This window comes from Sycon ciliatum, chromosome 2 (assembly GCF_964019385.1).
Source record: "Sycon ciliatum chromosome 2, ocSycCili1.1, whole genome shotgun sequence".
Lineage (NCBI taxonomy): Eukaryota > Metazoa > Porifera > Calcarea > Leucosolenida > Sycettidae > Sycon > Sycon ciliatum.
In genome coordinates this window covers 33876600-33893405 of record NC_088644.1, presented here as the reverse complement: position 1 = coordinate 33893405, position 16806 = coordinate 33876600, and the positions used below count along the sequence as shown (strand labels likewise).

At 51.0% G+C, this 16806-nt stretch overlaps 2 protein-coding genes across 2 annotated transcripts; one reads left to right on the top strand and one right to left on the bottom strand.

Annotated features, from left to right (window-relative positions):
* Positions 1 to 1506: 1506 nt before the first annotated feature.
* On the bottom strand, positions 1507 to 5169 carry LOC135810521 (uncharacterized). The gene has a single exon (XM_065324014.1). The coding sequence runs from the start codon at positions 5167 to 5169 to the stop codon at positions 1507 to 1509; it is 3663 nt and encodes a 1220-aa protein (XP_065180086.1).
* Positions 5170 to 8619: 3450 nt separating this feature from the next.
* LOC135810520 (uncharacterized protein K02A2.6-like) lies at positions 8620 to 12804 on the top strand. The gene has a single exon (XM_065324012.1). The coding sequence runs from the start codon at positions 8620 to 8622 to the stop codon at positions 12802 to 12804; it is 4185 nt and encodes a 1394-aa protein (XP_065180084.1).
* The last annotated feature ends 4002 nt before the right edge of the window (positions 12805 to 16806 follow it).

The following is a 16806-nucleotide window of genomic DNA, read 5'->3' as shown; positions in this document are numbered from 1 at the left end:
AGCTGTGCTACTAATGGAGACGTTCCTTTATTCATTGGAGACTGTTCCATTATTATTTTCAACCTCATTTCAGAGGCCTGTTGCCATGCCAAATTCTTGTCAGACACACACATTATTTTCATGTTTTTTTTCGCCGGTACAGATAATGAATTTACAGTACAACGTGTGCTTATATTAATTTTATAATGGAGACTGAGCACTTTATATTTAATGCCGCCCCAAGGTGTTCTATTATCGGAGACGTGCTAGTATGCTAGGAGACTGCTTATATTAGAGATAATCATGATAATACGGTAACCCTCTTATGCTCAAATACTGCCAAGTAAAAGCCATGATTCCAAAAATCGAATCAAGAGTCCAATACCATCATTCTAATCTAAGTCCTTGGCCTAGGTTTCAAATGAGGGTTTCTTCAAAAAAAATGTTTTCCGGTGCAAGCTAGCTAGATACAGCTACAGGTCGTCCCTCGTTAATACATAATCTCTGGGACTTGACAAATGTTATGTATTAACGGGGTTTATGTACTAAACGAAAGTGTACATAACTTGCTTGTGTACCAGAATTTTTCACTTTTTTCAACTTTTCTGAGTGTTTCTTGCTATACCGGTGCACCATGACTTGACAGCGACATATTCTTGATTCCCTCGATATAACATAAAAATTATGTTATAACGGTCACGAAGATTCTACGTTTACATGACACATATACATGTACGTACATGCCTAGCCACGTCTACCTGGTCTGTGGTCAACGCGCCTGTGCAGCCACTCGAAAAAAATGTTGGTTTGCGTTGCGCAAACCGTAGTTAACCGAACCCTAGAGTAGAACCCGGGTTAGGGATCCACCTAACTCTGCGCGGACATACATGTACATGTACATGTAGCTGGACTCAGTTGTACATGTTACCTTCAAAACACTAAGGCAACTGCTAATTCGTTTATTATGTATTATCATGGAAAAGGACCAAAACATGCCAAGCTGAACCAATAACAAGTGCACTGATCAAAACTAATCTCTCACAGGAGACTCCAACACACAACTAAAAGGGGCAAAACACAATGAAGGAAGAACAACGAGAAGCGTAACACGCACGCGTACTAGTACTTCATGCATAGTACAATCATGAAACATCACGGATGACTGCGTTCCCACGCCGGGGTAGCTGACCATGCAATCAATCATAGTAGACAAAGAACATGCACAAAGAACTACAACAATACATCAGACAATCATGTATAGCGAGTGCACTGATGCGCATACAAATCTAACATTCCTCCCTCTCGAACGAATATGCTATCATGCAATATGAGTGAGACCCAAACAACAGTATAGCAAACAAAAAAGAACATAGGAAAGATGATCGAGAAGCATTGTAAGTTATGCGACACCACTACTGTTACATTGGCTGCTATTGTCATGAGTGATTCTATCTGTGACACTCCGTCTTACTCATTCACCAGTGGCACCTTCGACTTCAAGTGGAACTAGTCGATGGACTGGCCGTTTTAAGACCTTGCCCTGGATGTTGACCCCCACCACACGGACAACGTCATCCTTACATGGGTAGGTTGCCGTAATTCTAGCGAGTGGCCAATGTGCTCGTGGGACATTGTCGTCCATGACCATGACGATGTCACCAACTTCCAAGTTCCGCTGCTGCTGAAAAACCACTTCACTTGCAAATTGAGCTTCGGCACGATCTCCTTCACCCATCGTGCCCAGACCTCCGCAACGATGCGTTGCACGTACATCCAGCGGCGACGAGGATGGACCGTGTCTGCTGGCTGGACACCCAACTCTGCGGCCAGTGTGGTGTCTGCGTGGCCCACGAGGAAGTGCTGCGGCGTCAGGGGCCGAAGATAATTCGGATCAGAGGAGATGACGGTTAGTGGTCGACTGTTGATGAGACCCTCCGCGTGTACCAGCGCCGTATGCAGCTCCTCATCCGAGAGGTCTGCCTCTGGGATGGACTTAAGCACAGCCGGTGAATTGCTGAGCCACTTCCGTAGGTGGAATCCACCGCGCGTGGTGATTTCCTGGAGATCCTCTCGGGCAACTATAGCTGATGCTTCAGTAGCTGTCGACATCAACAGGTCGTCAACGTAGAAGTTGTCTCGAACGGCGTTGATCGCCTCGGGACCGGCAGTATCTGCAAAGGTCTCCGCCGTTGCTTGTAGCGCTCGGCCTACCAAGTACGGGGACGCTCTCATGCCGAAGACAACGCGGCAGAACTCGAAGAATACGAGTGGGTGGTGAGGAGACTCACTCCAGACGAACCGGTGGTACTTCCGGTCATTGTCACGGAGCTCAACTTGGAGAAACATCTCCGAGATGTCGGCAGTGAGGGCGATAGGGTGATGGCAGAAGCGCAGCAGGACCTTGACCAGGTCACTCTGCAGCTTTTGTCCAGCGTGCATGCGGTCGTTGATGCTGTCACCCATGACCTTCGCAGAACCGTCGAATACGATTCGGACCTTTGTCGTTGACTTGTCGTTGCGGATGACGGGGAAATGCGGGAGAAACCATTGGTCGGTTCCGGCATCTTCCACCTCTGTGGGCAGGACTGATCGAATGTACCCACGCTCCAGGTACTTCTTGAGCACCTCAGCGTACTGCAGACGAACCTCGGGTTTCCGCTCAAGGATGCGATGTAGGGACTTGAGCCGTTGCTCAGCGCACTGCCGCGAGTCTTGACGTAACTCCGGCTGATCTGCACCACTCCGCCACGGGATCCCGACGACGAATCTGGTGCCATTGTGGTGAAGGCTCCGCTTCGTCATGTCGTCTGCTGCACGCTCGTCAGGGGTTAGGTAGTCGGAGCTGGTGGTCTCCATGCCGACACTCTCCAATTGCCAGAACTTGCTGACAACTTCTGTGAGCGGATCATCAGAGGTTGCCACTAGCGAACGGTCGTCAAACTCGCCGGCGGTGTGGGCAGACACAGAACCAAACACCACCCAGCCAAGGAGTGTCTTCCTTGCAATGGGACCTCCCTCGTTGGCAAACCTCTCTTCCAGAGACGTGTGGAGCCAGGGCGCATTGAGGCCGACCAGCAGGCCTACGGGAGCTGCTTCGGGCACTTTGGGGAGTGGCACGTCAGTGAGGTGCGGCCAACATCCTTGTTGCTCTGTCCAGTTGATGGTAGTGATGGGGTTCATGATCTTCGGCAAGACCCAAGCCGAGAACTCACTGGTTCCTGATCCATCAGAATGACTCAGCTCAACCGTTGCGTACTGGTTGATAGGGCACAGCTTCTCGCCGCCGAGGACAGAAGTCTCGAGGGATCCGAACTTCACAGGCAGCGCCAGACGTTCAACGAGGTCTGCGCTGATGAAGCTGCACGACGATCCGCTGTCGAGGAACACCGTTGCCTGGGATGGCCCGTTTGGCCCGTTGATGGTGGCTGCCACTGTCATGAATGCAGTGGTCTGGTCACGTGACGAAGAACTCGTGGCGGTCACGCTGCAGGCACTCTGCGCCTTCTCAACTCTGCCTTGGGCTGTGTTGGCACATGGTGCTCTTTTTGCAGACTGCACTGGTTGCTTGGCGATTGACTTCTGGTAGTGGAGAAGCTCATGGTGCGGCTTGTTACAGAACCGGCACCTCGGTTGTCGGCAGTCTTTGCCTTTGTGGCCGGGCTTGAAACAGCAGATGCAAATGGTCAACGGCTTCACAAACTCCCACCGTTCGTGCAGGGAGAGCTGCTTGAATTGTGGGCAAGATGCCAGCTGATGCCCTCCGCGGCAGGACACGCAGCTGACGGTCGACGACTCGGTGGCAACAAGTGTGCGCTCAGTACGCTTGTGGAATGGCTTTCCTGGGCCTTGTTGGCGCTTCTCGGTGCACCACTGGGGAGGCTCGGGATTGGCAGCACGCTCTTCTACCTGCTTGAGGCACATGACACGCTTTAACAGGAAGTCTGCGAACCCATGAATGTCGCATAGCGAGTCATCGTGTCGCTCCAAAAAGCGGATCAGGACAGGCTTTGGCACCTTCTGGGTTACACTGAGGTAGAGTTCTCTGCCTGGTGTAAGTCCAGCGGTGTTCAAGTTGATGAGGGTGTTCCGCAGCCTGAGCGCGAACGACTTCAGCTGATCTAGGTCCCGCTCACTGACAATGCGGGGAACGGCTAGCAGCTCTCTCTCATAGCGCACGATATCTCGGACTGGGCCCCCGTACCATGCGTCAAGCTCTTGCAGTGCGGACTTGTAAGCGCCTGGGCCGTGGACGATGTCGGCAACGAGATCTTCCGCTTCGCCGCCTGCCAAGGCTTCCCGCAGACGGGCAAACTTGTGGTCGTCCGACATGTACGTGTCCTCTTCCACGAGCTGTTTGAAACGCTGCCTCCATCGGCCGAAGTCCTTGTCCTTCCCACTGAACTTTGGCAGTTCCAGTGGCTTTAGGTGGTGGCGAGACCAAGGGCTTCTGATTGCTGGTGCCTCCACATACGGAATCGCGTACGACTGTGCTGAATGCACCTCCGGGCCGGGGTGTGTAGACTGGCCTTCAGCAGGTGGTGCACCAAGATACTCTGGTGGAGGTGGTGCTAGACGAACCTTGCTCCGCGTTCCCATTGGCTGGAATGCTGGAGCACTAGCCAACAGTGTCTGACCTGCCGCAGGCACCCTGGGCTTCGAAGCTGTAGGCTGCTTGGGCTGCTGAACAGCAGCAGGAACTGCAGCAAGACTTGACTGGACTGTGATAGGTCCAGCAGTTAAGACTGGTTGCTTTGGCTGAGTGGGCACTGCCACTGGAGCTTTCCATAGAGCACTGCTCACAGGACCTGTGACAACAGGCTGAGGTCTCATACTGGATGCTGCATTTGCTATGCTTGGATGCACACCACTTGCTACAGTGCGGATAGGTGTCAGTCTTGGGGGAAGTCTGTTCGCACCTCCACTGGCAGGATGAATGGGTGAGCTGGCAACTGTGCCCACTCCTGTGCCTGCGAGCTGGACCGCAGTTGAAACTGCTGAACTGCCGTCATGGCTCAGCTCACCTGCGCTACTCTGCTCATCATACTCATAGTCGTCAGAGTCGTCAGAGTTCTGGTCCAAGGCTACGACTTCCACTGGACTCGATTGAAGCGGTTGGATCGGTCGCATTGGATTCAAGGGCTTCCTTCCCAGACTCCTGTAGCTGCGCTGCTCAATGTCCAACTCGTCCATGCACTCGCTTAGGGTTGCAAACTTCCGAACAGGCGGATTGCGCTTCTCCAAGGCAGCAACTTCGGAGCCTCCACCGTCAGCACCTTTCGCTTTGGGTGTTCTGCTGCAACATTGGTCGCTCCCGTCACACTGTTCGCTTTGGAACCCACTACACTACTGCCACGGCTCCTGGGCTGAGACGATGCCGTGATCTCCACCAACACGGCTTCAGCCTTCTCCACAGCCAGACGCTTATCCACAAGCTCTCTCTGCCGGGCAAGTTCCTTCGCCTCTGCGTCTCGCTCCAACTGAGCCACATCCTCCGCTGCCTGAAGCTCAGCCTTCAGCTTGTCCACTTCAGCTTGTGCCTGAGCACTCCCAGCGGACCGGCGACTGGTCGCGGTGATCTCCGAAACACTACTGGCTGTTTCCACCCACAAACCATACTTCTCCGCCGGCTTCCCTTGTTTGGCACGCTTCGGCCTATCCATGATCCGGCTCGAAGGACCACTAAAATGTTACCTTCAAAACACTAAGGCAACTGCTAATTCGTTTATTATGTATTATCATGGAAAAGGACCAAAACATGCCAAGCTGAACCAATAACAAGTGCACTGATCAAAACTAATCTCTCACAGGAGACTCCAACACACAACTAAAAGGGGCAAAACACAATGAAGGAAGAACAACGAGAAGCGTAACACGCACGCGTACTAGTACTTCATGCATAGTACAATCATGAAACATCACGGATGACTGCGTTCCCACGCCGGGGTAGCTGACCATGCAATCAATCATAGTAGACAAAGAACATGCACAAAGAACTACAACAATACATCAGACAATCATGTATAGCGAGTGCACTGATGCGCATACAAATCTAACAGTACAGGGATGGGCAGAAAGGTGTGCAAAACGACTTTTTGTGAGTAGATGGACCCCGGAAAAATAGTTTGGAGCGGAAAAAAGTTACGGCTTCCTCGGAAACCGACGGGGGAACCGACGGGGGACCCCCCCCCCTTGGGCCGGAAATTAAATCCCAGTATAAGGATCACCCGCACAATGTACATGCCAAGTGCCCCCCCCCCCCCCCCCCCCGGGTTCCGAATGCAGGGTTGTGCGGTTTTGAGAAAGACATAAATAGCTGGTGTAGCCACGGCCACGCGGTTGGGGGGGGGGGGGGGGCTACTAAATCACTCAAACATCCCTGGCACACAGCTGCTCCACACCTAAACTACGCACCGTTGTCTGTTTCTTCGATTCCGTTGAGAACCAAAATTTAATGTTTGTGACATTACAAGTATGTGAATAAAAGATACAGGCAAAGGAATCCAGTAGACTCCTTACGCCCCAGAACGTGCATTGGGGAAAGCAACAGTGGGTACTCTATGAAGAAAACGCAAGTACATGTACATGCAAGCAGGAGGTCTACCCTCTAATGACTATGTGCATGCACCAGGAACAGGAAAGGAAGCCACCAGACGCGGCAGTAACACCAACACTGAGCCAGGATAGAATTGCACCCCAGACCTAAAAAGTGACTATAATACAAACAACTCGGGATCACATGGACGGGGTAAAACTAGGGAATACATACATGTACATTAGAAGGTGAACACCGGGTCCAACACGTGCAGTGCATCGTTCAGTCTATCCGCTAATTTACCATACATACATGTACATACATGTAAGTTCATAACACCTAGGGAATAGTAGTACATACTTCCACCTGCATGGCCGCAATGGCCAAGCGGATAACAAAGAAGTGAACTTGTGTGCTGACGACAAAATGGATGAAAGATGCTCACCGTGAAGGGCAAAACGGAGGGTAAAGGAGGTCGAGAATGAAGAAGAAAGTCCGGCAGGGCTGCTCCCTTGACCGAGTGCTTGCAGGAGGCTGTGGCTGCATGCTGTAACAGTCAGCTATGGCTTCCAACGCTCTACTTCTTACTTGACTTCTTACTTGGCTTAGGCTTAGGTTTACATGTGATGCGGTCCTCGGGCCGGACGGGTGCTTTGAACTTATGCGCGCTAGGTATTACAGTCAGCTCTCCCTGGCTCTGCTTCAACAGCGGGTTATTATGATCAGAACACATAGGAATAATGTACCAAATTCTGGATTTAGGACTGGTGAAATGCACATGGGCTCCGACACTTCCTTTTTCATTGCAACAACTGACGGAGCACCTTTGCGGCGGCTTCGGTTTATATTTTTTATTTGAATGTATCCAGAAGGCAATCCATGTACGACAACCTCTGTTTTTGCGGGCGTTTTCATATCTTGGATCACTCGTACCGTTTAAATTCTTCACCTTATAGCTCGGCATAGATGGAAGCGCAGGTGGACCCACTATGAGCCCGAATAGTATCCTGATTATGTTACCCACACCGCTACGTTGAGTAGTGCAGAAAATTGCCAGAAGTCACAAGTAATATCAAGTCCTTCTGCCTTGCTCTGATATTTATCGTATCGTAGAACTGCCGGTGACCGTGGCAGACCTACGCGCTAAAAGCGCGCGCTGTAAGGGCGCAGGCGCGGCCTCGGTCACATCAGTCATCATAATTATCAGCTATCAGGCCATCGGATTTCAATGCCTGCACGTGCACGACGTGTGCAGCAAACACAGCACTGTACTGCCGCGCCGGCGCCACTGGCACTGCATGCACTGCATGCACTGACGGATTTCAATGCCTGCACGTGCACGACGTGTGCAGCAAACACAGCACTGTACTGCCGCGCCGGCGCCACTGGCACTGCATGCACTGCATGCACTGACTAGACTAGACTGTGCACCTGGTGCACCCTGCATGTGACCGTGTAGTGTTTTTGTAGGCCTCGAGGCCTCAGCCTCATCTAGGAAGTACCATTGAGTACAGTACTACTAGTACTACCATGACTACTACTACTAGTACTAGCAAGAGTACATAACCCCCCAGAGTGTGCAACTCCCACATACCCTGTTGTCCCGACAGAATTTCAAGTTGACGTCATTATTTATGACGCAATGCTCCTTGCAGCAGTGATTTACAACATGTGTACGGGTGTCAACGCATCACACGTTTTTCTTTGCAATAATTTGTACAGGATCGATCGGCTTCGGTCAACCACAGGTTCCGGATTCGTCTGATAATCCGTGTACAGTGCGCATTGCATCATCAAAATGACGTCAACTTGAAATTCTGTCGGGACAGCACCCATAGTGGATGTAGTGTCATGTGACTAGATGCATGTAGCCCATGCATACTTGCATTCCGATATTATCATTCCCATCATCATGATCCACTTACATGATCTAGCATTCCATTCCTCCTTCCCACTTTAGCCAGTATGTATTATATCTAGTAGATTGCATGTGTTCTAGGTTCTTTGTCTTATCGGAGTACAACAGTTAGAACTAATGTCTTGGCTCTCTGGTTGGTCTGGTTAGACTAAAGTACGAAACACTACATGGTGGCAGCGGTCCAGAAGCCATGTCTTCTTCGGACCCCAGCTCGGTTCAACCCGCTTCCCGCGGATCTTCCCCCGCCGGTGGCGGAGGCAGCAATGGTGGTTCAGGTAGCTCCTCCGGTGGAGCGCCTTCTACGTCTTCTTCGGCGCCCGAGCCCGCCCAGGTTTCTCTTCCGGGGATGGTTCACCTCTCACAGGTGTCCCCTCCATCATCATTCAATTTCCAGGCTGCAGATCAGTGGGACCGCTGGCTGCGTCGTTTTAACCGCTATCGTCAGGCGTCTGGTCTTCACACCCAACCGGAGTCGGTCCAGGTGAACTCCCTCCTCTACACGATGGGCGAGCAAGCTGACGACCTACTGGACAGTTTCCATCTACCTGAGGATGACGTGAGTAAATTTACCACAGTCACTGAGCGTTTCACTGCCCACTTCGGCAAGAAGAGAAATTATGTGTACGAACGTGCATGTTTCCATCAGCGCACCCAACAGCCCACGGAGTCACTAGATGCATTCGTAAACGATCTCTACCGCTTGGCAGACAGGTGCAACTTCAAGGCCATGCACGATGAGATGCTCCGGGACCGGTTGATCGCAGGGTTAGCAGATGCACGTCTTTCTGAACGCCTGCAAATGGATTCGGATATGACGCTGGAGAAGGCGCTGGCTCACGCTCGCCAAAGCGCTGCCATCAAGGAGCAACAAACGACGGTACGTGCAGCAGCTGATCAGTCGTTGTTTGCTGTCCGCCAGGATCAGGGGCGGCTGCGTTCTAGTCGCGATCGTCCTCCGCTGCGTGATGCTCCCAGCTCCTCGCGCCACTCGACTCCATCATCTGATTCTTGTCCTTGGTGCGGATACGAGTCACATCCCCGCGCACGATGTCCTGCAAGTCGTGTAACCTGCAAAGGGTGTGGCAAGACAGGCCACTTTCAACGAGTGTGCCGCTCTTCGCCACCATCTGGTTCCTCCGGTTCTTCTGCACGACAGGGCACTCATCAGTCCCCGCGGGGCACAGGTGTCCATTCTCTCTCCAGCCACAGTGATTTCTCTAGCTCGGCAGTGAGTTCTGCTGACGCATTTCTGGGTACCCTGACCCATGGCACAGGCTGGAATCTCCCTATGCTTCTGCACGGCAAGGCCATAACTATGAAGGTCGACACGGGCGCGGATGTCACTGCTATACCAGCTACAGTGTTCACGTCCCTGGACTTGCCTATCTCGCTCGCCCCATCGAACCGTACTCTCCGGGGCCCAGACAACACAAGCCTCAATGTTTGTGGCCGGTTTACAGCTGACCTGCGCACAGCTCACTCATCTCAGTCTCACTCCGTGCCCACCCAGGTGTACGTGGTCCGCGACCTCAAGCTTCCACTGCTCGGACGTCCAGCCATTGAGGCACTCGGCATCCTGCCTGCTCCTGCTAACGTCCTGGAGACCACCTCTACCTCTGGTGACTCAGCTTCAGACTCTCGCTCTCCTGTTGCCGCTGAGTTTCCTGACCTGTTCTCGGGCCTAGGTACCTTCGGTCCTCTCCACACCATTCAACTTCGCGATGAGGCTCCTCCATACTCGCTCTCCACTCCTCGGCGAGTTGCTCTGCCCATGGAATCGAAGGTTATTGAAGCCCTCCGTCGCATGGAAGCCGCTGGCGTCATTCGCCCAGTGTCCGAACCGACCGATTGGTGTGCCGGCATGGTCGTTGTTCCAAAACCAAACGGCAGCGTGCGCATCTGCGGTGACTTCACACGGCTCAACAAAGCCGTCAAGCGCGAACGGCACATTCTCCCTACCACGGACCATCTCCTCGCTCGCCTCGGTGATGCCAAGGTATTCTCCAAGCTGGACGCTAACAGCGGGTTTCACCAAATTCCGTTGGCGCCGGAGTCGCAGCTACTAACCACCTTCATCACGCCCATCGGCAGATTCTGCTACACGCGGCTCCCCTTTGGCATCTCCTCGGCACCCGAGTATTTTCAGAAACAGATGTCAGATCTGCTCAGCGACCTCCCTGGCAACATCTGCATGATGGACGACGTCCTCACATTCGGCTCCACCCTCGAGGAGGAGGTCGACAACCTTCGACCAGCTCTGGCCCGTCTTCAATCCGCCGGTGTCACGCTCAACAGCGAGAAGTGTCAATTTCATGCCACCTCGATCAAGTTCCTGGGCCACGTGATTGATGGCTGTGGCATCCGTCCAGATCCAGACAAGATCCACGCAATCCAGGAGCTCTCTCCCTGCTCCGATGTCCATTCCGTCCGGCGTCTGCTCGGCATGGCCAACCACCTAGGCAAGTTCATTCCGGACTTGGCCTCCATCACGCAACCTCTCAGGTCTCTCCTCGTCAAAGGCACCCCGTGGCAGTGGGGTGCTGAGCAGTGTGCCGCGTTCGACCGCATCAAGACGTCACTGAGTAACGAGCCCGTCCTGGCCAAGTACTCTCCCAACTACCACACCACAGTATCTGCTGATGCATCTTCCTTTGGCCTGGGTGCAGTGCTTCTACAACGCCAGCCCGACGCGTCCGTCCGTCCTGTAGCTTATTTGTCTCGCTCTCTCACACCAGCGGAAACACGCTATTCGCAAATCGAGAAGGAGGCTCTGGCTGCAACGTGGGCCTGCGACCGGCTCTCACACTACCTCCTCGGCATGCCATTCACCATTGAGACGGACCACAAGCCACTCATCCCTCTGCTCGGTACCCGTGCTCTTGACGACCTCCCTCCGCGGGTCCTCCGGTTTCGTCTACGGCTACTTCGATTCGATTACAGTATTATCCACACTCCTGGCAAACAACTCGCAATTGCCGACGCTCTGTCTCGAGCTCCTCTGCGCAGCACAGATGCCGACGCCACTGCCACACTGGAGGCTGAGACCGCTGCTATGGTGTCGTACGTCACTGAGGCTCTGCCTGCCACTGCGCAACGCCTGGAAGAGGTTTCAGCATGGCAAAGCGACGACGATAGCTGTGCTCACATCATCGAGTACCTGCAGCACGGCTGGCCTGCTCCTAGCGATGCTCCTCCCGTAGTGCAGTTTCTTATAGAGCACAGCGCACATTTCAGCCTCACGGACGACGGCTTGATTCTGTATGATCAGCGTCTCTACATACCTCCCGCTCACCAGCAAGAAATCCTGGCTCGCCTTCACCAGGGTCATCAAGGCATCACCAAGTGCCGACGCCTGGCTCGCACTTCCGTATGGTGGCCATCGCTCTCGTCGGACATAGCTACTCTTGTCCAAACATGTGAAGAATGCAGTCGACACCGCTCTCAGCCACCCGAGCCTCTTCTCTCAACTCCACTCCCAGAGTTTCCTTGGCAACATCTGGCCGCAGACTTCTTCACCATCGACGGTCGCAACCACCTCCTCGTCATCGACTACTATTCTCGGTTCATCGAGGTCCTCGACATGCCCTCGCTCTCCACAGCTCTTACAGTCAGCCATTTCAAGTCACTGTTCGCTCGCCATGGCATCCCTGACTCTCTAACGACCGACAACGGACCGCAATTCACCAGTGCTGAATTTGCCCAGTTTGCATCCACCTATGGCTTCCGCCACGTCACCAGTAGCCCTCTCTATCCGCAAGCCAATGGCATGGCCGAGCGTGCTGTTCGCACGGTCAAAAGTCTGTTCCGTCAGGGCACTGATTGGCACCTCGCACTACTCGCGTACCGCAACACTCCCTTGGAGAATGGTAAGAGTCCAGCCCAGCTTCTGATGAACCGCCAGCTGCAGTCACTCTTACCTCTCTCTCCAACACAGCGACAGTCGCATCCAGTCGATAAGAGCGACCTGCGTGCCGCGGATCAGCGCTTAAAGGATCGCCAAAGCACCAACCATGCCAGTCGCCATGCAGCCCGGACACTGCCGTCTCTGTGTCCCCAACAGCCTGTGTATCTACCTGATCGTGAAGAGTCTGGCCACGTGATGAGCCAACCAGCCTTGCGCTCCTACATCGTAGCAACCCCATCGGGCCAGTTCAGACGCAACCGGCGGCACATTGTCCCAATGCCAACGCCGCAACAGTTGCCGCCTGCTGGTCACTCTGCCGCTACTACCGATCCTGATCCCCCAGCCAGTCAACCTTCTACTCCGCCGTGTCCTGCAGTTCCCAACTTGCCATCGACCCCTCCAGCTCAAGACCAGCCTGATAAGTATGTCACGGCTCGCGGCCGTGTCGTTCACGCTCCCGATCGCTTCTAACTTTGGTCTCTCCAAACAAAATACTCCACTCTTCTGTCTCTCCCTCTCTTGCTCGTTCTCTTTTCTAATGGCTTGCATGTGCCTGTGTGTCCTCTGTACACCCTTAGGTCTTTTCTTTGTAAGAGGAGAGGATATACATGTACAATGCACTATACTAGAATACTCCCTCGGACAGACTAGTGCTTTTAGAACTCTGTAATGGATCCCTTCTGCAACGGTCTTATTGTTTTCATTTTCAAATTCGTCCAGTTAGGTATCTTCTCCATCTTCTTAATCTACTGCCATATTTGCTCTTACGACCTCAAAGAAAGGGAGGTGTAGTGTCATGTGACTAGATGCATGTAGCCCATGCATACTTGCATTCCGATATTATCATTCCCATCATCATGATCCACTTACATGATCTAGCATTCCATTCCTCCTTCCCACTTTAGCCAGTATGTATTATATCTAGTAGATTGCATGTGTTCTAGGTTCTTTGTCTTATCGGAGTACAACAGTTAGAACTAATGTCTTGGCTCTCTGGTTGGTCTGGTTAGACTAAAGTACGAAACACTACAGTGGAGTTGCACACTCTGGGGGGTTATGTACTCTTGGTACTAGTACAGTCGACCTACCCTTATAACGATAACCTATATAACGATATTACCCTTATAACGATATTTTTCTTCCAAACCAAATCACTCCATTGACTTGTGTATACAATGCCTTACCTCTATTAGGCCTTGACGGATTATGCTAGCATAATTTTTCGCATAATTCCTACCAAAATCGAATAATCGCATAATTCGAGGCAAATTGCATACGAATCGCATAAAATTGTAATAATCCGCCTGTTCGCATCAAATTCCATACAGTTGTACATGTTCTACAAGTACAAGTACAAGTAGATGCACCAGGAAGTCGTAGGTTTACGACTCCCTTGATAACATGTCCAGTCCACTACAATCAGTGATGGTCGTAGCTAGGTCGGACGGTGCGTTGACCCCGTTGAACTTTTGCTACTACAGTACAACGCCCTCTACAAAAAAATTCCCCTGTTATTTTGCACAGAACCATTATGCATTAGCAGCATATGTGAGCATAATGCGGCACAATATGATAACTTTTAGCATAAAAATAGCATAATTCTGCAATTTTTTCAGCAATGCGAAAAGCATAATTTCACGAAAATATTAGCATAATCCGTCAAGGCCTAACCTCTATAACAATATTGCTATAACGATATTACCCCTATAAGGATATAAAATGGGTTGACCAATCAACATTTTCCATTTTATAACAATATCTAGCAAGGAATATGTAGAGCCGACTATCCAGGTAGGGCAAGCTTCACTTGATAAGTAAAGTTAGTTGCTGGGAAATGACGAAATGCAATGGGGGCACCTTGCTGCTGTGTACATAATGTGCATGTGCGTCAGTTTTTTATGCTATGAAGAGTGTAAAAAATGAATAAAATCCATGTATTATGACGTATGTGTATGAAGTGAACCAGTTACCCCTATAACAATATTACCCTTATAACAATATTTCTTGGTTTGACGTAAATATCGTTATAAGGGTAGGTCGACTGTACTAGTAGTACGTGGGGCTGTTAAGTGTGACGTCACGGCCCCTTCGATACGCATAGCAACGGAGAGCACTGGGGACAAACAAAAGCGAAGGACTAAAGCAGTAAACTGTAAAGCCTAAGCCGGGCTAAGGCCAGGCCCGGGACCGTCACTTAATTTTTGCCGACTACCCGCCAAAAAAATCTTTTCGTTTCACGTGTCAGACACGTCCGCGAGCGCGTAGCTCTGCGACTAGTCGACTCGCGCTACCTTTCACGTCAAGCCACATGGCTGGATAGCGCGTACATGCAAACATGATTGAAGACTTGCAAAATTGATTTTTACAAGTCCAGGCGCTAGGCCGCCTAGGCTAGGCAGTACTACTAATGCCTAATGGCGTGTAATGCCCAGGCAGCTGACTTTATTTTCGGAGAAACACTACTCATTGTAGTAAAAAGTAACAATGAATAGCGATATCATCTAGGAAGGATCGCTACCCTAACGCGAAGGAAAGGCCTTGCGCGGCGGCTCTACGAAGTGTTGAAGAAAGACTCAAAGTTAGTTGGTGGACGAACAACTCGCTGGTGCCGGAAAACTTGGCCTCCAACGATGGTGTTTGGTGAATCATCAAGCATAATGTCTTGTAGCAGTGTTCACCGAGGAAGGAGAACGCTCTAGCCGCTGCTGTTGTCCGTTTCATCCACGTTGGGCGTTAGCTGCACCGCGCCTATTGTGTTTTAGTATTCCATGGACATACATTAGCATTCAGAGCGATTGTGGAGCCACAATTTACTTCACACAGCGTTGCATTGTCCACGAGCGCAAACTTCATTATCAGCAGTAACTGTTACTCTTCATCCTACATGTAGACTTGGAGTATACACGGCCTTGTCACGACAGCGACAGCTCTACAGAGTGTTTAAGTGAGAAACATTAATTTCAATTGTTGGTGGACAAGTAAATGGCTGGTTCCGAAAAACGCGGCCTGCACCGATGGTGTTTTGTGGATCATCAAACAGGGTGACCAGCAGTGTTCACCGAGGAAGGAGAATGCACTCGCCACCACTCCGATTCATCCAAGTGGGCGTTAGCTGCGCCGCGCCTATTGTGTTTTAGTATTCCATGGACTCACACTAGCGTGGAGCCACAACATATCTCCATGCGGCGTTGCACTGTCCAAGAGCAGAAACGTCAGCAGTGACCCATCATCATACATGTAGATTTGGAGTATACACACCATGCGCCAATGGGCCTTGGCACAACAGCGGCAGCTCTACGGAGTGTTCAAGTGAGAAACATTTGTTTCGACTTTTGGTGGACGAACAAATCGTCGGCGCCAAAAAACGTGGCCTGCGCCGATGGTGTTTGAACCATCGAGGGCTCCGGAAGCAGCACCTGAGCCAGATCATCCAGTCTTGCCAACTCTCAGGTGACGGACTCCGTGCTGCAGCTAGCAGCACTGGCACCAGCCGGAAATATTTTTCCGCCGATACCCGTTACTTCCAGTTCTGTCAAGGGCATGCCTGGAATCCATTGCCAGGTGATGACTTTTTACTTTTTGTGTTATTTTGCTACCGAGTTGTTCAGAACTTTTCAGCCCCGATCTGTCCATGTCGGCCATCCGCAAACTTCATGTAGAAGTTGGCTTTACCTACCCGTCGGGCCCAATGACTCTCCTCTCAAGGTTTCTGTCGGGCATCAACAGGTCATCATCGACACAGCGTCATCGCCTGCTGATAACCACTCAACTTCTCAGGGAGATTAGCCGGCATGTTGCCTTTCCACGGATGTGGCCATGCTAAGGGCAAACTGACTGCTTGATTTTAGCTTTACATTACCGCAGTCAGTCCAGCACAATACGCCAATCGTATTTCACTATTACTCGCATGTCATAATTGGGGATATGGGCTGCTCCGCCCTATATCCCTGATATGCCAACTAGACGAAAAGTGTGTTCTGAGCCTGTATCGCGTAATATATTGACCTTTGATAAATACCCACACTCATTAGTGACCACACCATCAACAGTATCAAATTCAAATAAATTTGCTTGACTCAATAAATACCACTGTACTTTTCCATGCAGCACTGCACTTTTCCCTAAAAAGGAGTATTTTATAAACAGTATTTATTGGCCTAGTGGTATTTTATAAACAGTATTTATTCGCTTTTGGGCCGATATATACTGTTTATAAAATACCACTAAGGCCAATAAATACTGTTTATAAAATACTCCTCTTTAGGGAAAGTGAAGGTCAACATATGTATAATAAATGTAGAGCAATTACACACCAGGGGGACCTCGGGGGACCTCGGTTTTTATACTGGTGTGTAATTGCAATAAATCCTTCGGCTCTACATTTATTATATACTAATAGGCTCATCGTAAAATAAATAATAAAAGTCTTAAAAATCAGGGTTCACGTGACACTCGGGTTCCAGCCAAGTTTTC

Bases quoted from the DNA above. Each gene is read 5' to 3' on its own strand.
- LOC135810521 (XM_065324014.1), bottom strand. From the start codon at position 5,169: ATGGACGAGTTGGACATTGAGCAGCGCAGCTACAGGAGTCTGGGAAGG.
- LOC135810520 (XM_065324012.1), top strand. From the start codon at position 8,620: ATGTCTTCTTCGGACCCCAGCTCGGTTCAACCCGCTTCCCGCGGATCT.